Below are 27,067 nucleotides of genomic sequence, written 5' to 3'. Positions count from 1 at the left end.
CCAGGTGGATGCCTAGAAATTAAATACATTGGGAGACCTTTTCTTGCAAGTCAATAGTTGCTGATCGGGCATCGAGTACCTACATATGCCACTCAGACTCGCATAGTTCCAGGTACCCTTGATGCCGGGTTCGGCGTACGAGATCGGAAGTATTGTACCTCAATATCCAACAGTACGCAGCTACACTGCGTGATAACGCAGATGATTAACAAGTATTCTCTCGGGATAGGTATACATCTCCTTCTTGTACTCCACAAGCTATAGCTGCGCTGGACTTGGTAGATATCATCCACAAATCCTAACAGCCTAGGGCATAAAAAATCACAAGGAATCATGAAAATGACAGTGAGATAGAGACAGAGCATTAGTATCTGGCGAGTACTGCTAAACCAACCAAGGAAGTCACATATGTACAAGACCTATTCAATAACCATGAAAAGAAATTTGGTAGCAACGAATAGGAGAAAGCATAGTGGTAATACTGTGGTAAACTTGGTGATATTCGAACATGGAGGCGGTATGTGCAATAGCAATGCTTTCAAACAACAGAAACATCAGAGGACATATTAACAATCATAAATTATGCGTATCGATACGAGCGGGGGGTGTTTGAGAGGTGTGGAGTTAAGGAGGGGAGGGAGATTTGTTCTCAGAGCTTTGCTGAGTGTTTGCAAGGGGGCTTTTCTTGGAAGGCTCCCCGCTGCTGGCGCTAGGCATGGATGCGGCAAGACGCAGACCACTGTTGATCTGCGCTGCAATCTGGGACTGCTTGAATCGCTCGAAGCCCTCCACATCCTGGCGTTGAGCGGCCCAAAGCTCGTCAACAGTGGAACCGAGTTTCTCGAAGGCCTCTTCGGCTTCGGCACTGTCGAAGGGTGACTGGGACTGTTGCTCGTGCATACGCTCCAGTCTCTCCCGTAGAGCCACTAGATGCGCGGCAGCATCATCGTCAGGGTCACCTTGGCTGAGTGGTGGATTAAGGAAGTCACGGCGGAGATTCTGGCCGAGTCGGTGGAGGTGGCCTTCCTCTGATGTCATGGCACGAGCATGCAGGGAGGTTATGGAGCTGGTGCGGGAGAGATGTATGGCGTAATGGTCGGTTTCTTCGTCGTCAATTGCGTTCTCGTTGTCCATGACGCTGCCATTCAAGTTCCCGGCCACGCTTGGTCCGGTTGCATCCTCACCGGAGTGCTGTGAAGTGTTGTCGGGAGCAGCCGATGTAGGAGCCGGCTGAGGGACGATGCGAGTCTCCGGATACTCGTCTTCGAAGCGTTGGATCATCCTGTGGAGAGTAAAGTCCAAGAATTGCAGACGTCCTGTAAGAAAAATGTCAGAAGATGGTCGAAAACCGGTTGCTGCGATGTACCTACTGTAGTTCGCATCGTTACCAGCTCTGTCCTCACGAATAAGAGCTGACTGAATCCGGGCTCGAATATTCCGTGCCGATTCCAATAGGTTCTTCGACATGTCACGAGGCCGCTTGGCAACCACGCCTCGAGACTTGCGGCGTCTGGGAGTCGTGGTGCCGCTAGGAGGAGCTGACTGGTCTCCGAGCGCATCGCCACCGTCTTGGTTCAAGTTGCCAAGACAAACACCCAGTGCCTTCACGACACCTGTACCACCGATAACGTAGTCCTCGTCGGGAGCTGCATCGTCTTCTTCATCATAAGGCTCTTCGAGGCCGTTTGCATGGCCGACGATATGTTGTAAGATCTCAGGCACAGGAACATCCCGAGTAGGGGAGGAGATGATAGATTCCGACAGTTCCTCTGCGATTGCACCACCCTCGAGGTTTCGAAGAGAGTATGCTACAATCTGAGACGCCAGAGCCTTCACAACTTCATTGTTCTCTGCGGTGGGAATTTCGATATCCACCGCAATGATCGTTCTCGAAACGCGGACAGCAGCCATCATAGAAGCATAGACTGCACATGCCTCTTCTTGAGCAGCAGCATCTGTACTAGAAGCCACTGCAGCAATCTGGGGGTTCTCCAAAATATTGAGATGACAGAGGCTGGGACACTCTGGAAGAACCTCGGCCAGACCAATGACATGATCCGGCGAAAGGTCAACATCTGCCAGATGGATGCGCTTGAGCGATGGCATCTTAGGCAGGAATCGTCGGAATGCTCCAAGGGAACTCGGCTGTGAAGAAAACAACGCAGGGTTGTGAGAAACGTCCATGAAGCGCAGATTGTGAAGTCGCGTAAGGGCTTGAAGCAATGGACAGATCACAGATGGTGTCAGTGAACAATCGGCAAGACTGAGTGCGAAAAGAGGCTGCTCGGGCTCAATGGCAGCCACGATGAGATCGAGATCGTCCTTGATGAGATTTCCACCCAAGTCCAGCCCTTCACAATTGCCATCTTTGAGGTACTCGATCACATGTTCCAGGCCCTCCCGAGTGATACCATTATTCGCAAGACCCAGTCTTCGCAATCTCATTTTGGTGGCGGCAACGCAGATCTTCTTCACTTGATCCATAGAAGGCATGCACTCACTAAGCAGCAATTCTTCAAGATGCTCGCCACCAAAGCGTTCTCCCAAGGCGTCCGCGAATATGGTGCAAACATCAACAGGAGAGGCTTGGGGCTGCCCTACAGAGCCGGTAGAGCTATCAGATGATGCTCGGGGCTTGGGGAAAGGAATCCCCGACAGATCAATGGCCTTGAGGGATTTAGACAGATGAATGAACAAACTGATATGGCGCCATCCTTCACGCCCAATCTTCGGGTTATTCTTAAGCGAGAGCTTTTCCACAACACCCCATCGGACGTCCTTGACGATGGGTGAGTCTGGTTTCCGGGCCCGTCTCCGCCGGTATCGCATCTGCTCTACTGTCTTGGTAGAAAGAAGCCCAGAAAGAATGGCTCGCACGGAATCATCGGTTAATGCACAATTCTCAAGAATGAGCTTGCGCACAGGCACAACTGCGAGCCAGTCGCTGAAGGTTGCGATATCTTGCGCAGTCATCGGGAAGTTACTCAGGTCCAAAGCTGCGACAGTGCCAGGAGATTCGGCCAGCGTTGAGGAAGGCGAGGAGATCTCATCAACAATCCTCTTGAGGACTGGCGTTTCACGTAGTTGACAGCAGCGGCGATAAATACGCACGGGGTCTGTGGTAGGGTGACTCTGGGTTTTCGAGCGAGAAATCCCAGCTGCTGGGGCACGGTTTTCCTCCTCGTCATGCTCTGCATCGAGCTGTAGCGGAATCGACCCATTTGCCACGGCTTGCCTGCGCTTACGTTCCTTGCGTTCTCTTCTTTCTTCCTCTGAGCGCTTCTTCTTCTCCTGCTTCCGTGTCGGGTCCTTGGCTTCTCCATTGGGCTTTACATCTGTTGAAGTTTTCGGGGTAGTCGCTTCAGTTGCAGGTGGTGTAGGAGGTTTTGTAGACGGTGTATCAGGGGAACCGGTCTCTTGAGGGATCGGCGGGAGAGGTGCTTCCTTTTCAGTCACAGCAGGTTGAGGTTTCTTCGGCGCCGCGGTCTCCTCTTTGCTCTTCTCCTTCACATCGGCGTTTTTTGACTTTTGGCGATTGGATTCGGGTAGAGGCTGTCGCAATTGGTTTGTTGGAGGCGCATCCTCATCAGAATCCCGATGTGAAACGCCAGCAATCTCCACGTCGACACAGAATGCCACGCGGTTCAGCTTGGCTGGATTTAATTCCGTGATCTTGCAGCGGTCACGACCCTCATCGACGTTCATCACCCGTCGCGGGCAAATCACTCCATTAGGAGGCAGCTTCGGGAGGCCTCCGGAGTTGGATGAGAACTTGCGCAGCGCATTATGGATGAAGGAGGGTCCCTTAGGCGAAGTCGAGGTAGATATAGCGGAGTCATCCTTCTTCTCATCATAGCTGCTCTCCTTTGGGAAATAGGCTGCGCCAAAGGGGTTGTGAGCATCGAGGGGAGATGTGGCCTTGGGACTCGCAGGGCTGCCCTTCAGAGTAGACTGCGACGGCGGCGTCGACCCAGAGGAGAATTTGGAACTCAGACTAGATATCCATGAACCTCGCCGCCCGCCGACAGGCTTTGGGCTACTCTTCTGTACGGCCGGGGACGGAGTCGATGGTTGTTGTTGTTGAGGCGGTGGTTGTTTCGGCGGCTCTGCGGTCTTCTCGCTTGCCTGCCCTTTCTCCTCTACTTTGATAGCGTCATTCTGAGGTTCTCGCTTGGGTGGCGGTTTGTCCGAAGAAGGCGGGCCAGCTGGGCTACTATTCGAACGAGATCTTCGGTGAGAGTTGGAGGTTGCAGTCGTCGAGCTCTTATCTGTGGAGGGTTTGTCGCTGATGGTCGACGAAACTGACTTTGTTCGCGAAAGATGATCTAGAGGAGGCAAGTCAGTTGTTGCCCATGAGAGGCACCGGATGCTGCCCCCGAGTGATGTACCCGCGGGCCGCCAGTACACCGAGCGGGCCTTGCGACTTGCCTTTTTGTGAATGATGAAGCCAGCTCACATCCACAGTCTGAACGCCCTCCATTTTTGGAGCGTGTCTCGGTCACGTTTCGAGTTTGCGAAATGCCAGGGACCGGCTACACCGGCTACAAAGGTTGCGTCCAGGTTAACCAGCTGTGCGACTGTGTGGCGCGAAATCAAGGTCGAATGACAGGATAGGTCTAGATCGGATGACGCATCGTGGGCTCCCCCGCTTCGCATGTATGACTTTAGTGTAGGCCGGCGATTTCAGCCCAGTAATGCTCCGGTTGGCGGCAGTCCAGGATAGCCGATACTGGTGATCAGAAATCCGGGGTTTTGCGACCGAGCAGGAAGTTCCGCAGTAGACAGGGTGCTGTGTGGGGCAACAGACACACCGTTTAGAGACGACCGTGGGGCAGTCTCACCATCCAAAGGTGAGGGACTGAATTCATATTGTGAAGTGAGAGAAGAGAGTGATGTGAAACTCCGAGATATTGTCGGAAGAAAAGACCAAAGGCTGGAAGCGACCGGAGATGAACTTAAGCATTGGAGTGAGGTGACATAATCCCCTACTACTGTAAGTTATTACAGTATCCCCGTCCCCCCAACTGCTAAAAAGGTAAAAAAGCGGCTCCACACCGGCACGTGAGGTGGTACATGGACATTCCCATTCTCTCCTCTTCCTCATTCTTACTGTGCCCTAAATACTACTACAATACATAGTAAGTGTTTCGTCCCGATTATTGCCGTCCTTTGTTATCCGCAATTTGTCTTTATGGTAAGCTTCATGATCTTGGAAAGTTCGGGTAACCACAAGCAGTGCGTATCAATGACTCTGGGATCTCCGGTGTGGACTGTGGAGGGGCTCTACGGGGGGAATGATTGGAACTCCGGGTGGCGGGAACCAGGTCACTGGGACCTGCAAAAATTATGGGCGCCCAGTCGTGTTGCAACTCCATTTGTAGAGGAGGGTGGATTCGCGATAGACTAGGGATTTGCATATTCAGCTAGTTCGCTAGTGATTATTGTTTAGGTGGGCGAGCCGAAAAAACGGGTCCTATTGTAAGATTGTATGTCATTTTAGACTGTTACCGTCCTTCGTATCCGACGGATCATCAATATCCTGCGGGCATCTACCTGTCCCTGTGAGTGTGGGCGACCTGAGTACCACCAACCTTTGTGGTGGTTATGATTGCAAGATTAGGCGATAACTGATTCAAGGGCCAGATCTTAGACGGTCCGCAATATTTGTTTGTACCAGCCCCTCTTAGCAGATACTGTCTTAGGTAAGTATACACTCTATTACCAAGATAGTACTGTACAGTTGGTTCAATAAGAAAAACTTTATTCTATACTGTGGCGTCTTGTAAGATGTGCCGTGCCTCGTTGGCAAGTACTGAGTGCTGAAGGCGTAATAGTTAATGGCCAAAGGTGAGATGCTAAAATAAGCACAATTTATGGTGGATTATTACTGGGTATTTGACCAGGTTAGGAGAATAAACTAGAAGCGGCAAAGAAAAATGATCGAGAAACATATAGCTCTTCCTTACTCAGGGTAACACTCTTGTGGAATGAAAATGGTTGATGTCCATGTTCGATTTCAGGATCGATGAAGGAGGCCGGTATGCGACGAGCTAGGCGCTAATACTGCAATTAGCTTAGCTCACTCGCACTAAGTGTTAGTTAGCTGGAAAAGACGAGCGAGCCGTTAAAGCCCTACAAGAGTCTACAGAGTTATTATTCCTTCTCCGTCGTGCGATCGCGGAGATCTATAGCCAAATTTCCTTGGTCTCATTCAGTGACCCTCGAAAACAGGACTCGCTGCACTGGAGCTCTGTGATAAGGTTGATGTTGCAGGTTTCAGCTTCCATGACTACGATCCGGAGTATTCAGTATATATATACTCACTGAATACCAGGTACGTGCTCACCACTGGACGTGTAGATCTTCAGCGGCGCGCGCAGGAATGAATGTTACCCACTTATCATTCTCCATACAAAATAGACTCCATAGTGTAGATCTCGCCCTGGTAGAATCTGTTTTATCAGTACGCAGTATATACAGACAGTACTGTAAGTTTACTTGAAGAGTCCACAGTATGTATGTACGGGTGGACGCTAATGGTTATACTAAGAGCTCTATATGGTCCCTAACGGGTAACGTTATTACATAAATCAGCGCTGGTAGTGTAACGGTTCATCATTCGACCCTTCCAAGGTCGAGATCGGGGTTCGACTCCCCGCCAGCGCAAAAGTTAGATTTCTTTTTGATCTCTCTCAAACAGCACAAATTTTTTCCTCGTAGGCTCATACAGACACTAAGGTGAATTGTGAAGTAAACTTGCTTCTACTACCTGGATATCTTCAACAAGACCTTTGCATTTCTCGCGAGTCAGGGTGCCAAAGGGGTATCAGGGTGTTTGTTGCTCAGGGTCGCTGTATCAGATCGCTAATTTGTGACAGAAGGTATGATATTTTTGCAGTAATCATTAACAGTCGTGCCAGTACATAAAGATGCCGGCATTGATACATGTATGTAATAGACCGGGAGTGTCGACCAATCGCCACATAGGTCGCGCAAAAAGGGTCGCAGCATCATAATCATTCAGTGCGAAATGGACCTAATGGCGATAATAGCCAAATACAAACAAGAATGATACTAAATTGATAATAAAAAAGATAATGAATCCACAGAATCCGCAGATATTGCGCTGGTGGAGTGCTACATTGTACATCCATCTTGAAGCCACAATTGATCGCAAAAAGATCAATTTTTTGTTAACTTATTACGCTAGCGGGGAATCGAACCCCGATCTCAACCTTAAGTATAGTATGTATTGTACTTATGTAGAGTAAGTAGAAAGGATTTGGTTTCTCCGGTTAACATAGTCTGATCTTCATTCTGATCTTCAGTTTAATCTTCAGTCTGATTTTTAGTCTGATCTTTAGTCTTCTTCCTTCCCCCCCCCCTTTACACTGTCTGCCTGGTTTGCATTGTGGGCTCGGAGGATTGAGATGGAAGGCTTGTGTATGCGATCGGGTCAAGGGGCTCACACACATGTCAATTTTCCAATTTCAATCCAGTCCATGGCCTAACGTAGGAGGAAGGAGCAGTAGGTACAGAATAAAAGGATGACGGGCGTTGTCGTTGTTACCCTGGGCGATGTTGACATAGTGCTTTCCGTCTTCCTTGAGGTTCTCCAGAGGCTGCAATGGGTTCATTATTTAGCCAGCGTATGTCATTCTTCGAGGCAGTTACACGTGATGGGCACCACCGTCAACAAAAGTGAGGCCACTACTGTACTGATGATGCGCCAGTAGTCTTGATATCACGGTAGAGCAGTGTTCTAGGCAGTTCAAGCCATGCTCTCAATATCCAGTTTAGGAAGGTTGGGTGTATATATGATCCTTCACGAAACGGCCAGCAGGATCTTCTATCGGTCGCATTGTCTCTGGACTCTTGCATCTTCCCTCCTGTAAATTTGGTAGGCTGTAGTAACCACTAAATTGGCTCCATAGTCCGCAGTTCCTGCACCTTCCGATCACCCGTCTCTCTTGTGCCTCGACCTATCTGTTTTGTTCAGCCTGCTGTTAACGCACCCCCTCATTTGGGAGAGCGTGGGGGAAAAAGGAACCATAACCCCTCTTACGTTTAGTGTAACCTCTGTTAACTGCGTTGAAGTACATAGGGCCTCGATGGAATAGCACGATTATGATTGGGGTCAACTTGTCATCATGCGCGATTCCTGGCAGACATATATTTTACTGTCCTGTATCGCTTCTAGGTCTTTGCTTCGTAATCATCATGATTGCTTTAGCCCTGATGAGACTAATTTTCATATAGTTTCGTCTACTCTTATATGCCCTTTCTTACAAGGCCCGGTAACATGTGGATGATCTGGGGAGTTGTATTCATGCAACCCAAGGATATTATTGGTTTAGGGCTACTTTTAATATACGTCTTGCAGTAATGAGGTCTGATTACTTCAAAGCTGGCTCTGGTACCGATGTGAGAGCGATGAACTGAGACTTGCTTTCTGATCTGGTCAGGGCCCCCTACTGCAGTGGGGTTATGGAGATGGATCGTGGATACAGTATTTGCCTCGTTACAATGGGAACTGGAATCATACATTTGTGTTTCCTAATTGATGTAGCCAGTTGTCAATTTCGATATCGCACAGAGCCGAATGGCTGGCCTGCTTACTTTTGTATACTGCTGAATATGTGGGTTTGCGTAGTACGGTATTTCAAACAAGAACCTGGACAATCCCGCTCGTAGGGGCAGATGGCATATTCTTCTGCCATCCAGCACGGCCCAACAACCAATCTAGGCCACCCTATATGGTCACCTACAATTGATTCCGCATTTCTAATCAATTGAAAGCACTTAGCAGGATTGCTGGTTGTACGGGACAGTACCCTTCTGGGGCCTAGGATATCAGCAAGTGTAGACCACTGCCCCCCTCCACCTTTTGATACAATTGACAACCGAGCCCTACTCAATTCAAAGGCTCCATAAAAGAATTACTGGCTGATATTGTCAGTGAGTGCGCTGGTATGCCGTTGTTACCAGTCATGTACGTAAAATTTCTCGAAGCGCTAAACTAGAGTGGTATCTATCATCAATCACATAATCATAACCCAGCTGAAACGCCATGCTAAATGTATGCAGCATGTTTAGTTCAAGGTTGCCTTGAACCCCTGGTAGGCCTGCTCAATATCAAAAGCAAGTTCCCTCGCCTGATCATCACTGAGCTCTTCGGTTGCCCGCATCTGATTGAGGGCAATCAACCACTGAATGATTTTGCCACGGTTCTCAAACTCTCCATCTGTCACTTTGTTGACAGACTGAATGACTTCCGATAGCAGTGGATGCAGCGCATCCTTCGAGACCATGTTCAACTTCAATGCGTCGAGGAATGTAATAAAGTTCTCCGTTGCTGCCAGGATGAGACTGCCCGATGCACCACCGACCACACCTCCAGCCCCCGCGCTACTTGCTTGGGGTGCGCCGTGTGAGGCTTGTTCGACGGTTGCCGGAAGGCCGATACGGAGTCGTTCAGTTGCGCGAGGACACTCCAACTAAGCCAGATGTTAGAAGCAGGCACCAGGAATACAGAGCAACTTGGGTAGACTCACGCCCCACGTCCTCTTAAATGTTTCCAGATCAACAAATTCTCGCGATACGGATTCGTCGCCTAGACTGGACTTGTATTGCTTCAATAACCTCGTGCATGTCTCGGTGTATTCCGCCTCCGTGACCACATCCTTGATGTAGGCCTTTTCGAGTCCATCGAGGGTAATTATAATACTGTAGATTTCGGCAAGTGATTCGTAGAGATCGCGTTCGCCCGAGCTGGAGACCAATTTCACTTCCTGAGGTTGTGTTAACAAGGGAAGCCCCACGTTCATACCACTGAGCATACCTCATCGAGGTTAATCGAAGCCGATCGAGCGGGGTTTGGTGTGTAGCTGTAGGGAGTGGGGGCGTATGATAATGGGCGTTGTGAATACATCTTTGACCGAGATGTGAGAGGGAAAATAAAACAAATCCAACTCGTATACGCCGTCAATCGTTCAGTACAGTCGTCTGTTGCCTTGTCGAGAGCCGCGGAAGCGGAGCTTGTCCTTATCGGCAGCTCCCAAGGCGGTCACAAAGGCGGACCCGCTGATAATTCCCCCAGCCAAATTTTTTTCTTCAAGCGTCCGCCAATACTGAAGAAGCGCGTTTAATTGCAGCGAAATCTTTCACCATGGCCGGCGCTAAGAAGTCGACCAAGAAGTTCGAGAAGAAGCATCTCAAAGATATTCTCGAGCGACGCAAGGCTTCGGCCAAGATCAAGCAGCGCCACCACCTCAACGACAAGCGCAAGGCCCAGAATGCCAGCCGCCGGGATGCCGAAGATGAGGAGGAGTCTGATTCTGAGGAGGTTAAGAAGAAGAATGCTTTTGCAGAGATGAAAGTTGATGACTTCTTCGCTGGTGGCTTTGACATTGCTGATGCGCCCGAAGGCAAGAAGAAGGCCAGCAAGAAGGATGTTACTCCCAAGATTGGAAAGCGCAAGCGTACCGACAACCAGGAGCAGGAGGAGGCCGGCGAAGACAGTGCTGCCAGCGATAACGATGAGGAAAACTCCAGCGATGCCAATGCTTTCGATGCGCACAAGGACCAGCTCGAGGCGTTGAAGGAAAAGGACCCCGAGTTCTACAAGTACCTGAAGGAGAACGATGCAGAGCTACTCGACTTCGGCGCCATGGGCGATCTTTCAGAAGTGGATGAGCTGAGCGAGGGAGAGGCCCCCGAGGAAGAAGGACCCGCTAAGAAGAAGAAGAAGGCCAAGAAGGGTGAAGGCGAGGACGAGGAAGAGGAGGTTATCGACAACACCCTGACTATCCCCATGGTCAAGAAGTGGCAGACCTTGATGGAGGAGCAACATTCGATCCGGGCTATGCGCCAGACCGTTCTCGCCTTCCGTGCCGCCGCCTCTGTCAACGACGCTGAGGCTCCCGAGCAGAAATACACCATTTCCGACCCCAATGTCTACCACCAGGTTCTCGTCACGGCGCTGAATGTTGTTCCCAAGGTCCTTGGCCACCACCTCCCGGTCAAGGAGACTGCCTCTGGCAAGATCCGAGTGTCTCTGGACTCGAAGAAGTTCAAGACCCTTACCCCTCTGATCAAATCATACACTTCTTCCGTTCACCAGCTCCTGGTCAACCTGTCCGACGCCTCAACTCTGAAGTTGACCCTGTCGGCCATGGAGCCCATGCTTCCCTACCTGCTCCAATTTCGCAAGGTCCTGAAGACCTTGATCAAGACTGTTGTCGGTATCTGGGCTGATGTGTCTACCGCCGACGCTACTCGGATCACAGCATTCCTTTTGCTACGCCGCCTCATGGTTTTGGGTGACCCCGGTATCAAGGAGACCGTCCTCAAGGCTACGTACGAGGGTGTGGTCAAGGGCAGCCGCAACACTACCGTGCACACTCTGGCTGGTGTGAACTTGATGAAGAACTCCGCCGCTGAGATTTGGGGTATCGACCAGAATGTTGCGTACACGACAGGTTTCAGCTTCATCCGGCAATTGGCCATGCATCTTCGCAGCAGCATCACCAACACCTCCAAGGAGTCATACAAGACCATCTACAACTGGCAATACGTGCACTCTCTCGACTTCTGGTCGCGTGTTCTCTCCCAGCACTGCGATGGCCTCGTCGAAGCTCAGGCTGGCAAGCAGTCTGCCCTCCGCCCGCTCATCTACCCCGTCGTCCAGATCACCCTCGGTGCCATGCGTCTCATCCCCACCGCACAGTACTTCCCTCTCCGCTTCCAGTTGACCCGTGCTCTGCTGCGTGTCTCCCGTGCCACCGGCACCTACATTCCGCTTGCGTCCTCGCTCATCGAGGTTCTTACCTCGGCCGAGATGCGCAAGCCCCCCAAGTCCAGCACCCTCAAGCCCCTCGAGTTCCACACTGCTATCCGCGCCCCCAAATCCTACCTGCGCTCGCGCATCTACCAGGACGGTGTCGGTGAACAAGTCACCGAGCTTTTGTCCGAGTTCTTCGTCCTGTGGTGCAAGCATATCGCTTTCCCCGAGCTGTCTGTCCCCGTTGTCGTTGCCCTCAAGCGCTGGCTGAAGCAGGTCTCCGCCCGCAACGGCGGCAACAAGAACGCCAAGATCAACCAGATGATCCTGCTTCTTGTGCAGAAGGTCGAGGCGAATGCTCGCTGGATTGAGGAGCGCCGTCTGAACGTCTCTTATACCCCCCGCCAACGGACTGAGGTTGAGAACTTCCTCAAGGATGTCGAGTGGGAGTCTACACCGCTGGGTGCATTCGTCAATACGCAGCGTAAGTTGCGTGAGGAGCGTGCTGCTATCGTTGAAGAGGGCCGTCTTGAGGAAGAGAAGCGTCGTGCCGAGGATAAGAAGCGTGACGAGGATGAGTTGATGGAGGAGTTTGGTAGTGATGATGATAGTGATGAGGGTGAGGATGAGGAGGAGATGGAGAGTGAGGATGAGATTGAGGAAGAAGATGAAGAGGTGGATGAGGATGAGCTGGAGATGGAAGAGGAGTAGTTTTTCTTTTCTTCTAGCTTCCCTACCCTGTTCTGTACATTTCATTATAAAAGAATTCTCGGCGTCTATTTGGCTTTCATACGCAATGCATGAATTGAATATCTTTCTGAATATCTTTCTACCAAAATGTTCAACCCATAGAATAGAGTAGGTAGTATCATCTCACCACCTCACCACCCTCGCCTAGTAAGAGCAAAGGTCATAAATCGAGACAACACAATGGGTATCTCCCACCAATGACACGCTAAGAGCAAGTCAATCCAAAATCAAAAAGTCATGGTCACATAAAACCTAATCAAACCGAACCCAAAGGCATCCTCTCCTGGCCCCAATTCCTCGTCCTCTCCCTCCTCAACGCCGCATCTTCCTCCTCCGCCCACGCCAAACTCTCCCTCGGCAACATAATCGCCTTATCAATCGCAACCGGCAAACCACGATGTCTCCCCCTCAACGCAACCGCCGCAAGAATCAATTTACTAATTGTATGCCAAGCCCCGCAAAACGAGTAATTCTTGCCAGGATACCCAACACTAACACCCACACAGCCATACGCAGAAACAACCTCGAAAATGATGTTGAAGGTGCTGAAGGCGACGGGTTCGTCGGTGTAGTGGTCTGATTCGGCGATGGCGATGAAGAGTACTGCAAGGGCGATCCACCAGATGTCGTGGCTGAGTTGGGAGCGGACTTGTTGGTGGACGAAGTAGCCGCGTGAGGATTCGGAGAGTGTTGGTCGGCCCATGTGGTGCCGCATTAGGTCCATGAGGACGTTGCTGCGGCTGGTGTTGGAGGGGGTCTCGGGGGTTTCGTCGTGGGCGTAGATTCCCAGGGAGCGTTCTTCGTAGACGTTTGTGTTGCTGGGGATTTTTGTTAGATGGGGAAAGAGTGTGGTTGGAGGGTTTTGAGATAGATGGACTTACCGGATTGTCACCAGCACGGGGAATGCGGAGACGTACTGAGTAGATGTTAGTGTTGGTTATATAGTACATGTGATGTTGATGCTTACCATCATGAGGACTGTTCAACATGTTGTTAGTATGATACTTGGTAGTAAAGCCAAGGAAGCAGATATAGACTTACCATAGAGTACAAGGAGTCCTTGTCGCAGATCAGCAATCGTCACCACGTAGAATCCACCAGCACGCACAGCTACATACAAAATTAGTCAGGTTCAGTCTCCTGCTCATCCCTGATACTCACCCAATGCCTGGAACAGGCCATCGAGAATTCGATACTCAGTCGGCAAGGCCTCAATTTCCTTGTTTCCAATAGACAAGAGCTCAAAGGCCGCCCAGTCAATTCCATTGAGGACAATGATAGTGGCAAGAAGATACCATGTGTGTCGAGCGGGGAAAAGGTTGGTGTATACCCTTCTTGGGTGATCCAAGATAAAATCAAGTGTCACCCGCCATGACTTCCACGACGGGGTATCGGGCAGCATTATTCGCATAGTCCAAACGATGAAGCGTAGGAAGCATGGGTAAAGGGTATTACCCGCAAGAATGAGCATGCCCAGCGTGAGAAGTGGGTAGGCACTGGTAAGCTAGTCAGCATCATAATCATAGGGAATAATGGGATAGATAGAGAATCGTACTTCAACTGTAAAGCAGTCATGTTCTTATCCAAAAGAGACATGCCACTGTTCACAAATGCAGAAACTGCAAAGAAAGCGCCGGTCCAAAACGGCGAAAGTCCATTGACTTCGGAAACTTCAGGGTGGTTCGCTTCAAGCCATGCACCCATACCAACGATACCAAGAATCAAAAACATCGAAAAGTAAAGCGATACGATGATCGCCAAGAAGGAGACGGCCTTGTATTCGACACCGCCGAGTTTCTCCCGCTCGGTAGAAGTCAAGCCGTAGAATTGCGAGTTACGTGAGATAAACCCTTTGGAGGAGAAGTATTTTTGTGTGCCACGGATGATCCCCTTGAGCCCAGATACTGAAAAGTCGTCGGTATACAGAGGCAGTGGTGCAACATCGCGGGGGTGATTGTTCAGATCTGGCCGGGCGCCTACACCGGCCATGGGAAACACCCGGCGGTGATGATGGTGATTCCGGGCTTGGACATCGCCAACAGTGATTTGATCATCGTCGACCCATATGATTTGATCGCAACGAAATGTGGATGATTCGCCCAAACGCTCGTCAGCCGTACCTTTCAGCTGGACCTGGCTATCCCCTTCGTTGAGAGTAGCATCCAGTTCCGGTGTGGAGTTTTGCAGTTCCAAAGCCGAGGCACGGCGAGAGGCCTCACGCTCCTCTGAGAAGTGCTTTAGTTTGTCCTCAAATGCCTGCTTACGCACCATAAGAACGGTGCTCGAGATGAGAATGGCAGATCCCAAGATCAAGAGGATGAACAGGATGGCTTGTTGGAAGGTGTTCAATGTTGACAGGTCGACCTATTGTAGAAGGTTAGTCTCTTACTTCAAGAACAGAGAAGGATATCATACCGTATTCAAACCCGCGCCAGTCATGGCACTGACGCACAAGAAGATGGCATCCACATATGCCACACTCTTCCACGGGGTGGAGGTCAAGTAGAAGATGATGCTGGTCACCAGACATGTCGCGATGAAGTAGAGATAATGAAGGGTGAGGAAATTGCACGGCGGGAGTACAGCCATGATGGCCCGGCCCATTGTCGCTCTCACCTTTCGAGCTGCAGGCAATCGTCAATATGATTAAACCGCAGGCGAGGGAAATATGTGATAAGAGATTTATGCACCAGGGGAAAGGAGCACGATTGGACGTAAAAGTTGCAATAAAACGGAAAGCAAAGGAGACATACGGATCAGCATGGCCTGGAGTCTCATCTCATAGGATGAAATGGGAATAGCAGTATCAAACGCAATCCAATGAGAAGAGAGCGGAATAATGCAGCGCCCTCGTGGGTGTCGGTGTACGATGCAGCTTCTTTCGTGTTACACAGCAGTGGCTATCACTTCCAAAGTAGCTCGAGGAGTTCGAATAGGTCAATTAGGTCAAGTAGTTCGAAGTAGAGCTCCCTCCGCTGCCCGGTTAATCGTCGGACCACGAGATGTCAAAGGCGCGCAACCACTACGGGCCGCGGGCGTGTTGGATCAGGATGGCTAGGCGGCGAGGGATCATGGCTACAGTTGTTGCAGGAAGAAGAGAGGGGGAATTTGCCTAACGGGCAAAAACTGCACGTCTGCAAGACCAGTGTTTGAAGTACAGATCAGGCACCAGGCTGTGCGGTGTTGTGTGGGTTTTGGGCTTGGAAGGGTTTTTTTTTTCTTGGATCAACGGCTGCCCCACCTGGGTGAAGGTGTGGCGGACCGAGGGAAGTCGTGAAGAAGTGGAGCTTCAACGTTGAATATTCCTCACATGATTTGAGTATTTGCAGAAATTTGAGAGTAATCGATTCAAATTCAGGGGAGGTTATATAGAGAAAAAATAATTAAGTATAGGAAAAGACGGTGAGACGGAGAATTTTGGTGATTTCTTTTTCGGGTCTCTCGCGTTCTCGGCGGGGACCAGTGGGAGTCTTGGCGCTGCGTAGGGCTGGACATTAGTCAGGAGATATTATTAGACACTTTTAGATAATCTTGCAGGATTATACCTGAGTAAATGTATATTGGCATTCAATAATGATCATATAAGTGTAGCCTAGTTGGACCTAGGGCACTATACGTACTACATCAGGAAAGAGAGATGACGCTTGGTCGATGACAGAGAACACAGTCACCGTTTATACGACTTTTGCAAGTCTAAGGGTGCCTATGGATAAATCTCAATGAGTCAACACATGTGGAACTTAAGCGTACTGGAATCACAATTGATAGTGATGGAGATTCCCATGGAGATCTCCATGGGATCTTCCACTCGGATTTCGCTCAGCGCGCAGATTCATTGCTTCGGGCTTATTCGTTATTCCATTCCTTCTCTTTCGAGGCAATGCGAAGAATAGATCTCCTTGGATACGACCCACGGTTCCCGGATGAGAATGCGGAAGATATTCCCGTGGGCATATACCTCGATCCCGTCGTTAGGCATATGCCCACGGACTCGGGAAATAATAGTCGGCTGTTGCTCCCATTTGAAGTCGGGGGTCGTGGATATGCGCGAAGCCGCAATGGAGTCCCATTGAGTAGATGCGATGATAAGTATGATTAACTATATCGAGTATATCATTTCAGTGGCATTTTGCCCAGGGACTCGCACAGCTCAGAAATTCACAAAGTATTGAGTAATTGGGCACAACGTGTCGAAATGGGGGATTCGGAGGTGGGCGACGATGGGGTTGTGGATGGCATCGAGAAGTGCAAAGATGCTGATACCCCAGAAGGTTGGGAAAATCATCAGACTTTGTAGTAAGAACCGAGCGCCTGTGGAAGTATGAATAAAATGGTAATATGCAGTCCGTCCACGCGTTGAGGATGAGTACGCGGAGATTTTGGACGTTTTTTTGGGGATCGCGCACGCATTATTATTAGACACTTGATGCAGAATTATACCTTAGTCATGTATATTAGCATTAGATAATTATCATAATACCAGAGTACTTAAGGGTACATATGGACTCTCAACAATACGGTATAATAACAATACTTAACCAGAGTACATTCAGAGTCAGATTGATTTTTACAACAATATTTCTTTGGATAGTATAGTATAGATCAATCTAAATCACTCCTTATTCTTTCTCTCTTTCACCACCTCCTCCTCCCTCCGCCAATGCCCACTCTTCCCCCCAACCTTCTCCAACAACCTCACACCCCCAATAACCATCCCCTTATCCACAGCCTTCAACATATCATACACCGTCAACGCCGCCCCCATCGCAGCAGTCATGGCCTCCATCTCGACGCCCGTCCTCCCAAAACAACTAACCGTAGCGACAATCTCCATACACCCATGATCGTGATCATCCGTCTTGTTCTCCGCAGGCCCAACAAGTTCCACGCTCACTTCCACGCCCGTAATGCCAATGCCCGGGTGGCACAGTGGAACGAGATCAGGCGTCTTCTTGGCGGCCATGATGCCGGCGATGCGGGCCACGCTGAAGACGTCGCCTTTGTGGGTGCCTTGGCCTTGGCGGAGGAGGGCCCAGGGGCGGGCGTTGGAGAAGGTCACTGTGCAGGCGGAGGTGGCAATTCGTTTTGTTTCGGGTTTTGAGGTGATTTGTGTCATGTGTACTGTTTGGGACGGGGTGAGGTGGGGGGAGGTCCGGGTCGGATGTGGTTGGGAGAGCGTGGGATTTGCGAGTTTCCTCCGACTCGGCGGTTTGTGAGGAGGGTTGAGAGTCAGGCGTAGACCCTGTGCTGTGATAAAGACGGGTTTGCAAGGAGCCATGGGGAGAGGGAAGTATATGTGCAGGAATCTTCGACCACGGAGTGGACGGGGTTGTTCGGGATCTACTCGAGAATCCTAGTCCTGGCAGCGCGGGCTTACTATCTATACGCCTATCAGCACAGGAAGACTAGAAAACCAAACCAGAAAAAGACAACCGATGGAGATCAGAACATTAATTTAATAAATAAATGACACCCGAAAGGTAAATGCGATATCTGTGACGACAAGAGGTATGCAAGCCAATTTCCCATGGACATAGACAAAGGTCGTGAAATCATTCCAATCATGAGTGTGAACAAGATGAAAAGGACGACAAGGAAAGGACAGGCCTACCCACCGATGAGAATCATAGGCCGGTTCTTCATATTCTCCAGCTGGCCCATGCCGGCGTGCTTGGCCTTCTTGCGTTTCACAGCCATGCCAATGATATCGAGAATCTGGCGTTCTCGTTCGTTGACCAGTGCACCCTCATCACTCAGACGAGCAGCGGCCTGGACTGTCTCCATGAGCTGGAGTTGTTTCGCAGCAGCTTCATCAATGGGCTGTCCGTCATTCTCTTTGCGGATGATATCTCGCAGAGAAACCTCCGAGTTACCAAACAGACAGACTTTCAGATTCCCATCACTGGTAATCCGCAAGCGATTGCAAGTCCCACAGAAATTATGGGTCATACTCGTGATGAATCCCACCCGGCCCTCGAATCCAGGAACTTGATAAGTCTTGCTGGTATCGTTCTTATGATCTTGTACCTTTTCTAAGGTCGGGTATTTTTCCCGGATCACAGCCAACATCTCCTGATATGAGAACATCTTGCCCTTATTCCACTTGTTCCCATCGAATGGCATGTACTCGATGAACCGCACCTCGATGGGTTTCTCGCGGCCCATTTCGACAAAGGGAACAATCTCGCGGTCATTCATCCCGCGCATCACCACACAATTAATCTTCAACTTAATGCCCGCACCGGCCTTGTTCATTTCCAGAATTCGGTCGATACTCTTCATCACCGCATCGAAGCCCTTACGTCTGGTCATGATTTGGAACTGGAAGGGATCTAACGTGTCCAGGCTGAGATTGACACCGGTCAGACCGGCTTCCACCATAGAGTCAAGCTTGCGATGTAGCGAAATTCCGTTCGTGGTCAAGCATAGCTCGCGCAGACCGTGCTGCCGTAGCTTGCCAATGTCCTGCATCAAGGGCACGATATCCTTGCGCACGGTCGGCTCTCCACCCGTCAGGCGGATCTTGGTCACACCTTGTGAGACGAAGAGCGATGATAGGTAGACGATCTCCGGGGATGTAAGTAGCCGAGCGGTTGGCGACAGCTCGATCCCTTCCTCTGGCATGCAATACAGACACCGCAGGTTGCACCGCTCGGTGACGCTAATTCGGAGGTAGTCATGTTGACGATGGAAGGTATCGGTTAGGAAATCGGAGAATGGTTTTGCAGATTTGAGTGATGTAACTCGTGAGGGAGAGGTAGAGGAGGGAGCATTGTGCGGGTGAGGCGGAGGAATCTCGGATAGCGCGGGGTCAGCTCGTGTCGAGGAGGAGGAAGCTGTTGAGCTCTGCCACCGAGTCTGTGCTGCGACCGAAGCCCACGACGCGGTGATCCCTGTCCTAGGAATAGACAGAACCCGTTTGCACAGCATACCCGCCATATGTTAGTTTTTAGGGATTTGGAAGGTCATGGCGGGGGGAATGGATTGAATATAGAATATAAAGTCTGGGTCCGAGAACACGGAGGGGCCCAGAAGCGTAGTACTACTGTAAGGAGTTTGGTCAAGGGAGAGCCCAAGGTGGCAAGGCGGGGAGCTTATCGTGTCTCGCCCGCTTGGACATTCCCCGGGCGGTGAAATTCTCGGATTCTCGGGCCTCTCCGCGGAACTCGAATCAGCGTGTAGGGGTTAGTCACTCATCCATCCGCGACCAGTGATAACAATTGGTTGTGCTAATCCATACATGAGTGATGATTCATAACCATTTTACAGTTAACCAGTTCCTTATCTATCTACTATGGCTAACTTGTGCTTTCATACGACATCATATTCCATTTTCGGATACAGTGGAGGTATACACTTCAACTTTCCCTTTTTTGAAAGGTCTTTTGAAATGTCTTTCTTAATAGCTCGAGTAAAAGGCTTAGTAGGTATTGTAAGCATATCTAGCTACTCGACCTGGAGAGGACTCTGTCCTCGGCCATGATCCTTCCCTTTTCGCCTTCTCACATTTTCACACCCCACTTCACCTGTTTCAATCCAAACATTCCATCCGAATATCCCATCCCTTGCTCGAGAATTTCTTTTCGCGTTTGAAATCATGGGTTCTCAATCGTGCCCCCCTTGGATGCGAGGCAATTCCGATCCTACTCAGATCGAAATGTCCGGAGGTGAGTTATGGCTGGCGAGGACTCTGGCGAGAACTCTGACCAAGACTCTGGAGCGGACTCTAGAGAGGACCCTGATCACGAAGGCAAAGTCCCTTCTGACGTAGACATGGACAAGGAGTTAGACGTCTCCATCCCCGAGAAAGATTCGTCGGTTGAAGACCCAAGTGTGGCCTAGGCTCACATGGATGTATAGGATGATCAGGAGCTTTTCTCTGGTCCCAGTCATCAAGACCAGAGCCAGGATGCTATAGATATTCAGGATGACGAGGAAATTTTCTCTGATGACCGTCCCCGAGATGAGATCCAGAAAAATGAGATTGCCGATGCCTAGTTTGAGGAACCTGCCGAAGTGCCTCAGCCTCAATCTACTTCATCAACTCCTACCTACTTGAGTAGCTTCTGCACCCGCTTCACCAGACTCTTCTCAAACTGCTCCACTCCGTTCGACTGCTCATTCAACTTGCCCGCCTTCAACACATACACAGACCGGCGTCGTGGGGAAGACTCTGTAGATTCTTCCTCTTCAACACCCTCAAAGTCCTCATCAAGCTTGTGCTCAGTATCGCGTTTTCCCTCTATCACAGACCGAACCAGGAAACGGTCGTGCGAAACGAGAATAATGGCCCCGTTGAACGAGGACAGCGCAGTCGCCAGTGCAGTCACCGTGTGGAAATCCAAATGAGTGGTAATTTCATCCAAAACCAGGAGCTGGGGTGAATTCCAGACGATTCGTGCCAGTGCAAGCCGAACTAGTTGTCCGCCAGACAGTTTGGCTACGGGCACATCAGAGGCAATGCGACCGGCCAGGCCCATGGACGAGAGCAGACCGCGAATGGCTCCTTCATTGAGATGACCTTCCGTCTCGGCCGTCAACAGTCCCAGTGCAGTTAGACTGGGCTCACTTTGACCGCGCTCCTGCAACTCTTCAACAGAATGCTGGCCATAGTAGCCCACCTTCAATCGTGGATGGTTTGAAACCTTGCCCGTTGACGGAGGGATCTGACCATTCAGAATGCGGATCAAAGTGGTCTTGCCAGATCCATTGAGGCCCATGATGCCCACACGATCACCAATATGAACCACGATATTCACATCATCCAGAATAACCCGGCCATTCTTCTGATATTGGAAATTGATCCCTTCTAGAGATACCAATGGTCCAGGGAATCGCAGCTCTGTCACATCGGGTATCGCCATCGACGCACCCCTCTCATCCTGCGGCACCTCAATCTCTGCGCGGCTGGTGAGATGATACCCGACCAGATCACGGTTGAGCTTGAAGCGATGGCCATTGGCATTCACCTGTAGACCCATCCGATCATCCACTTTCTTCTGCCGGGATTTAGCTTGCCGAAGCTTATTATCATCATTGGTCTTCTTGCCAATCTTCAGGTTCTCGCGGATACTCGCTTCCATGTGTGCGATCTGTCGTTCTTGCGATTCCTTCATGCGTCCCCAGTACAGCTTTTGCTCTTCGAAGTCTTGCTCGTAGGCAGCGAGATTGCCACGGAAGTAGGTAAGCTTCTGATCTCGTAGAATCACGATCTCCTCGCAGACGGCATTGATGAAGTCGCGATCGTGCGAGACTAGAACGATCGTTGTTTCGGATGTCTCGCGTAGTTGCTGGAGATATTTCTCGAGCCAGACTACTCCTAGAAGGTCCAGGAAATTGGTCGGCTCGTCGAGGATCATGATATCGGGGGACTGGACCAGAACACTCGCGAGCATACATCGCATCCTCCAGCCGCCCGATAGGGTTGAGACCTTCTTCTCGAGGTTTTCTTCTTTGAAGCCGAGGCCGAGAAGGATGCGACGAGCTTCTTTCTCCATATCTGCAAGGTTCATCTAATTTCAAGTAAGCTTGGCTGCTTAATAGTCAGAGTATTGGGGGTGAGGCACTTACATCTTCGAGCTGTGACTGCAAAGTCTGTAGTGTCTCTACTGCAGCTTGTGTATCCACCTGAACGGCCTCTGCGTCGATGGACTCAGCATCTTGGGCGAGTCTAGTAAGGGCGGCGGTTAGCGTCTGCCTTTATCAAATTATGAATCTTTTTGCACCTTCTCACCGTTCACTGGCAGACTCCATATTTGCCTCGGCCGTCTTAAGGTCTTTTCTCGCCTGGAACCCTCTCGCGCCACTTTTAAGATTGGCATTCTTATGAGCAAGAAACAAATTCCTCTCCGCTCGCTGATACTGAACCTTGCGAATCGCCTTGACTGGTTCCAGCGGATCTTCCGTGTCGAAGCTTTTAGAAAGGACTGGCTTCCCATTAGCCACGAAAAATTCCAATGCGATGTGGGGTATATTCTCACATTCTGCCGTGCGTGCAACCTCATTCCTCGTTTCATCACTGCCCAGAACGGCATCCAAGACGGTTTTGTCTAGTCTCAAACTTCCATAGCCTCCAGATTCATCGTCCACGCCGGTTTGCTGGAGAATTGAAATTCGGGTAACATGAGGGATGCCGGGGATGAGTTTATCGGCCATTGCTCGTAGGAGTGCTGCAAGTGAGAGTTAGCAATTGCATCAAAAAATACTGGCGCGATTGCTCGTACTAGACTTTCCCGTTCCATTACGACCGAGCAGGCCGTAGTGAATGCCACCCTTGAGACGCAGATGAGCATCGGCGATGAGCTCCTTCCCGGGTGCTTTTGCCTTGGATTTCCCTTTGACCTTTGATTTTGGGGCCTCGTCTGGAGAATCTGCTGCAGCAGAGGTGATAGTAATACTGAGACCCTCTACATCAATCTTCGAGGGGGTGATTTCCACAGATCAGAGTTGGCATTCAGTATTCAGTCATAACACTTCACACACCTCAGTCGACGGGTTCTCATCCAATAGATGGAATCGCGTCTGCTTGCACGTTGCAAGGATAGTCGGAGCCGAAGTCATCATTAGTTCGTGTATCCGATTCGTCTGCCAGGAACGCGATTGTGGCAGAGACAAGCAGCTTCATATAAAATGATGGCGCGGATTACCTCGGCCCCCATTAGAAACCCGCCACCAGCGATCGGTCGATGGAGAATGCGAAGATCTTTTCAAAAGAGTCATCGCCAAGCCATTCGAAACGAGGGTAATCCACAATCATTCATGTTTGATGTACACTCGGTCACTCGCGGTTGCTGGCTTTCTGGGGTCGGGGTCCCAATGTGGTTTAGTTTTGGGCCTCAGGCCGCCCCGTTGCATTCCCGAGCGTGGCAGTTGGTGGGGGTGTCGCCTTCTGCAGAAGTTTAGTATAATACATACGATCAAATTGAGTATTGTGCTGTGATTGTGCTGTGATTGTGCTGTGATTGTGCTTTGTGCTTTTTTTGTGGCTGCGCTGTTTTTGATAATGTATGAGTCAGAGCCTTTTTTGATTCAAAAGACTAGGACTAAATTGTGATCCTCAGATTGTGTGCCCAGCTGATGGTTAGAGAAGTATGGAATCCCGACACAATTGCTAAATCATCAATAATGCCCGTTTCAAACATATTTAGAAAGTCTGGTCGAAAGACTTGTCTAGATAGATATTCCTCTGCCTTTGGATGAAGTTTTTTCAAAGGTAGATGTTCCTACTCGCTAAAGGAATGAGTACTTATAAATTATGCAAAATTATCCTTTTACTAGGGTACCATTACTATATACAGGGTCATATCATACAACACACTAAACCCTCGTGAACCTGACGCAGTCTCTTCTAGAAGAAGAGAAGAGCGGATAGCACAGCCGCCATAGGGAACAGTATAGACGAATGCCACATCTTATGAGCGTCTCCAGTAAAGAGACTGCCAGGAGCACCGGCTGTCACAGAGGATATCGTTTTCCCGGATACTGTGTTTATCTCTGTGGCCTGTGTAGCGGCCTGGGTGGAGCCGGAAGATGCGATCCCAGACTTCCAGGAGCTGGACGACAGAGTATGGGGCGTAGTATGGTTACCAGATGCACCTTGACCGAAAACATGCGGCTGAGCTGGTGAGAGAGTAGACACAACCACGGGCTGCACCGAAGTGGTCATAGATTGAGAGACCAGTGCAGATTCCGTGACTACGGCCAGGTATGCCGTCGTATAGGAAGCGACGGTCATAGTGGTAGTGTAAGTGCCCCTCTGTCTGGCAGGGCAATTATTGACCGAAGGTGGACAGGCAGTGACTACATCGATCTCTGTAACATAGACGGTCGAGGTGGTCATATGCGAAGGAGAGGCAGCAGTCTTTGTGCTCTGAGCAGAAGAAACACTGGCGGTCTGGATCACGCTCGTATGAGGGATAGTTGTCACAGAGACTGTAGCTTGGGGAGCTGTAGTTGGAGAACCTTCGGGACAAACTGTCGTGACATAGGTAATTATCTCAGTGGTCAAATATGTCGTCTGTTGGTGCGAGGGGCAATTGGTGACTGCGGCAGCACAGGAAGTGATTGTTTGAACCTGGGTTGTCGTGACAGTATAGGTTGAAGCACTTGGTGTGTTCCCGCTGGATCCCTCCGAGGACTGAGTTAAAGCACTCGGTGTCACAATTACGGTAGCAAGCGCGGTTGAGCTGGCTGTGGGTTGTGTTGTAGATGTGTTTGGACCAGAAGCCGACACATCGGATGAGGCTGCAGGGACAGAAGAACTTATAGAGGGTGATAGGGATGAAGAAGGCAGGCTAGAAGCAGATGATGAACTGTCCAAGAACGAGCCAGTCAATGATGGGCCCGGGGAAGACGAAGGAGTTGAAAAGAAAAAAGAAGAGGAGCCAGAAGGAATGACCGAAGGGGAAGCTGTAGAGACGGAAGATGTAACCGAAGTACGAATCAATGGAGTCGACGACGGCCGCACAGGTGAAGACACCGGGCTAGATGATAGACTGGAAGAGGATGGGATTGATGACCCTATCAGCGGAGTCGAAGAAGGCGTCCAAGATGGCGACACGGGGACAGAGGAGAGCGGCACCGGGGAAGACGAAGAAGAAACTCGGACAGAAGAAGGAGATATAGGAGTCGAGAATGGTGACACTGGTGTAGAAGACGGAGTCCCCGTGGTATATGGAGTCGGGGTCGAGGTCGAAGTCACAGTGTAAACCACCTTTCCCGTTGAAGTGACCGTGTCCGTCTCTGTGACCAACCAGGTCGATACGCAAGGACTAGCACTGGGTGCATAACGCATTGCTGCTTGGTATGGTCCGCCAGGAGTGATAGTCACATCGCCCTGGAACAGATAACACATATTGATGGCGCTATTGAAAGAGGCAGCACTACAGGCAGGCCTCACAGCACAGGCTGATGTACAAGCTCGTAGTGAAAGGCCTGTGCTGCTCAAGATGAGGATACCACCACTGAGGGAGGCTGCGCAGGTCTCCTGCCACACTGCGCCATACGTGTTGTAATATCCATTGCTACAGGCAATCTGCATGGAAGACGCGACTGTGCAGCCCGGGATTTCGGAAGATGAAGTGACCACGGCAGTAGTTGGGAAGACCGTTGTAAAGGCACTGGTGATCTCCAGGGCACTGGACAAAGGAGCCAACCCTGTTAGGGCTACCAGAAGCAGCTGTTCTCTCCACCGGCCCATGTTCTTGAATAGTTCAACGAATGTAGAACAACAATTTAGAGTGAATCAAGGGGACATAGTCTTTAGCATGAGATTACTGTGCTTGGTTCTCATATTTATCTTACTGCTCGCTAAGACATACCATGTTTCTAGTTTCCATATGGTCCCTGCAGTAGAGCAATACTTGCCGACGAACTAAGGAACTAAGTCATGTAGGTGGGGCCATTTTAGAAATAGCAATCGATAGTACGATCTAAATCCCCACATCGCGCACGACGGACTGATTTCAAATCCTGATCTTAGCTCTTGACTAGGAGAATTCACTGGCAGAGCTAGTCAAAGTGTGAGATTCAAAGTCGGTGTTGTCCGAAGTGGCAATTCTCGCACACCCCGACGTCGCGACAACGTGCCCAAGGAAGGGCCATTGCGCCATCAGGTTCTGAGCCCAATAGCTCGTTGGCCTGCCCCGGAAAAAGACCAATGTGTTAGACAGATACCTGTCAAATAACATGGCCCTATCTATCTAGATCCTCCAACCTCATATAGGGCTTAGCTTCAGCAACAATCTTACCACTCCCGAGGGTTAATCCTTTCCTCCATTTCTATCCGGTTAAGAGCCCTCGAGCCGACTAGCACAGGGGGGCTGCGATCAACATCGCCGCCCCCAGGCCTTGCTCTGTTAGGCCTTCCTCGCCTTCGCAGGCCTTCCTCGCCTTCGCAGGCCTTCCTCACATCTAGCCTTGCTCGCATCAGCAGGCCTTCTCTATCAACAAAGCCCTCTTATGAGGCACCGTCGACGCAAATCACGCCTCTCGACACTTTTGCTAGGCCCGTCCAGACAATTTCGATGTGATCTCGATAAATCGTTGAAAGACGGCTTTATCATCCACTGGGACAATGGTCCGCCATTGTGATTGAGGCACTTTCTAAGCCTCGCTCGCACGTTAGCCGGCTTACCTTTCGCTCCACCTCTAGAGCACCCTTCATATCGATCACCTCGCATCGATGAAGCCCTACGACCGTTAGCAGGCACACGCACGCCTTCCTCAGTCTTCGCTAGACCGACTGGCTCTTCGCTCGACCACTAGAGCACCTCGCTTATCCAAAGCATCTTCTAAGCCCTCTCTTAAGGCATTCTCTACTATCCCTTTAACCTTCAGGGGGGAATCTATGGTGTTTTCGCTGGTTCCGTTGTGTTTTCACCATGTTTCGAAGCTCAGGTTAGATGATCAGGGGGTGTTAGACAGATGCCAGTTACATAACACGGCCCTGTCTATTTTAGATCCTCCAACCTCTAGATAGAACTTAGCTTAATCAACAATGTTACTATCCTTGAGAGTCTTTATTTTCCTCCATTG

At 50.2% G+C, this 27,067-nt stretch overlaps 9 protein-coding genes across 9 annotated transcripts; 2 read left to right on the top strand and 7 right to left on the bottom strand.

Annotated features, from left to right (window-relative positions):
- Positions 1 to 624: 624 nt before the first annotated feature.
- On the bottom strand, positions 625 to 4,480 carry N7473_010435 (putative cell wall biogenesis protein Mhp1; the record flags this gene model as incomplete). The annotated part of the gene is made up of 3 exons (XM_057156374.1): positions 625 to 1,316; positions 1,371 to 4,325; positions 4,429 to 4,480. 3 exons carry the CDS (start codon positions 4,478 to 4,480, stop codon positions 625 to 627), a joined length of 3,699 nt encoding a protein of 1,232 aa, XP_057005029.1.
- Positions 4,481 to 9,092: 4,612 nt separating this feature from the next.
- Positions 9,093 to 9,931, bottom strand: N7473_010434 (ESCRT-I subunit protein VPS28; the record flags this gene model as incomplete). The annotated part of the gene is made up of 3 exons (XM_057156373.1): positions 9,093 to 9,497; positions 9,555 to 9,791; positions 9,842 to 9,931. The coding sequence occupies 3 exons, from the start codon at positions 9,929 to 9,931 to the stop codon at positions 9,093 to 9,095; spliced, it is 732 nt and encodes a 243-aa protein (XP_057005028.1).
- A 237-nt stretch (positions 9,932 to 10,168) lies between these two features.
- N7473_010433 (mRNA-binding ribosome synthesis protein NOC2) lies at positions 10,169 to 12,493 on the top strand (the record flags this gene model as incomplete). The annotated part of the gene is made up of 1 exon (XM_057156372.1): positions 10,169 to 12,493. The coding sequence occupies one exon, from the start codon at positions 10,169 to 10,171 to the stop codon at positions 12,491 to 12,493; it is 2,325 nt and encodes a 774-aa protein (XP_057005027.1).
- Positions 12,494 to 12,576: 83 nt separating this feature from the next.
- Positions 12,577 to 15,902, bottom strand: N7473_010432 (uncharacterized protein). Its single transcript, XM_057156371.1, has 8 exons — positions 15,286 to 15,902; positions 14,948 to 15,156; positions 14,088 to 14,896; positions 13,694 to 14,028; positions 13,574 to 13,642; positions 13,500 to 13,510; positions 13,414 to 13,448; positions 12,577 to 13,350 (listed from the first exon to the last, which is right to left on the bottom strand). The coding sequence occupies exons 1-8, from the start codon at positions 15,308 to 15,310 to the stop codon at positions 12,789 to 12,791; spliced, it is 2,055 nt and encodes a 684-aa protein (XP_057005026.1). The 5' UTR covers positions 15,311 to 15,902; the 3' UTR covers positions 12,577 to 12,788.
- A 1,242-nt stretch (positions 15,903 to 17,144) lies between these two features.
- N7473_010431 (uncharacterized protein) lies at positions 17,145 to 17,810 on the bottom strand (the record flags this gene model as incomplete). Its single annotated transcript, XM_057156370.1, has 1 exon — positions 17,145 to 17,810. The coding sequence occupies one exon, from the start codon at positions 17,808 to 17,810 to the stop codon at positions 17,145 to 17,147; it is 666 nt and encodes a 221-aa protein (XP_057005025.1).
- Positions 17,811 to 18,139: 329 nt separating this feature from the next.
- Positions 18,140 to 19,471, bottom strand: N7473_010430 (uncharacterized protein; the record flags this gene model as incomplete). The annotated part of the gene is made up of 1 exon (XM_057156369.1): positions 18,140 to 19,471. One exon carries the CDS (start codon positions 19,469 to 19,471, stop codon positions 18,140 to 18,142), a length of 1,332 nt encoding a protein of 443 aa, XP_057005024.1.
- Positions 19,472 to 20,206: 735 nt separating this feature from the next.
- Positions 20,207 to 20,530, top strand: N7473_010429 (uncharacterized protein; the record flags this gene model as incomplete). The annotated part of the gene is made up of 2 exons (XM_057156368.1): positions 20,207 to 20,350; positions 20,393 to 20,530. The coding sequence occupies 2 exons, from the start codon at positions 20,207 to 20,209 to the stop codon at positions 20,528 to 20,530; spliced, it is 282 nt and encodes a 93-aa protein (XP_057005023.1).
- A 53-nt stretch (positions 20,531 to 20,583) lies between these two features.
- On the bottom strand, positions 20,584 to 23,092 carry N7473_010428 (ABC-F family ATP-binding cassette domain-containing protein; the record flags this gene model as incomplete). Its single annotated transcript, XM_057156367.1, has 6 exons — positions 20,584 to 22,044; positions 22,103 to 22,202; positions 22,266 to 22,458; positions 22,513 to 22,701; positions 22,756 to 22,948; positions 23,015 to 23,092. 6 exons carry the CDS (start codon positions 23,090 to 23,092, stop codon positions 20,584 to 20,586), a joined length of 2,214 nt encoding a protein of 737 aa, XP_057005022.1.
- Positions 23,093 to 23,879: 787 nt separating this feature from the next.
- Positions 23,880 to 25,730, bottom strand: N7473_010427 (PAN domain-containing protein; the record flags this gene model as incomplete). Its single annotated transcript, XM_057156366.1, has 1 exon — positions 23,880 to 25,730. One exon carries the CDS (start codon positions 25,728 to 25,730, stop codon positions 23,880 to 23,882), a length of 1,851 nt encoding a protein of 616 aa, XP_057005021.1.
- Positions 25,731 to 27,067: the final 1,337 nt, after the last annotated feature.

This window comes from Penicillium subrubescens, assembly GCF_028828155.1.
Source record: "Penicillium subrubescens strain IBT 31985 chromosome Unknown utg000007l_segment0_segment0, whole genome shotgun sequence".
NCBI classification, from domain to species: Eukaryota; Fungi; Ascomycota; class Eurotiomycetes; order Eurotiales; family Aspergillaceae; genus Penicillium; species Penicillium subrubescens.
The sequence above is the reverse complement of the archived record's forward strand: the minus strand, read 5'-3'. Positions and strand labels throughout refer to the sequence as shown.

Bases quoted from the DNA above. Each gene is read 5' to 3' on its own strand.
- N7473_010432 (XM_057156371.1), bottom strand. From the start codon at position 15,310: ATGAGACTCCAGGCCATGCTGATCC. The intron at 15,157-15,285 runs GTATGTCTCCTT...GATTGCCTGCAG, and splicing joins ACTCCAGGCCATGCTGATCC to CTCGAAAGGTGAGAGCGACA. The intron at 14,029-14,087 runs GTACGATTCTCT...CTAGCTTACCAG, and splicing joins ATGACTGCTTTACAGTTGAA to TGCCTACCCACTTCTCACGC.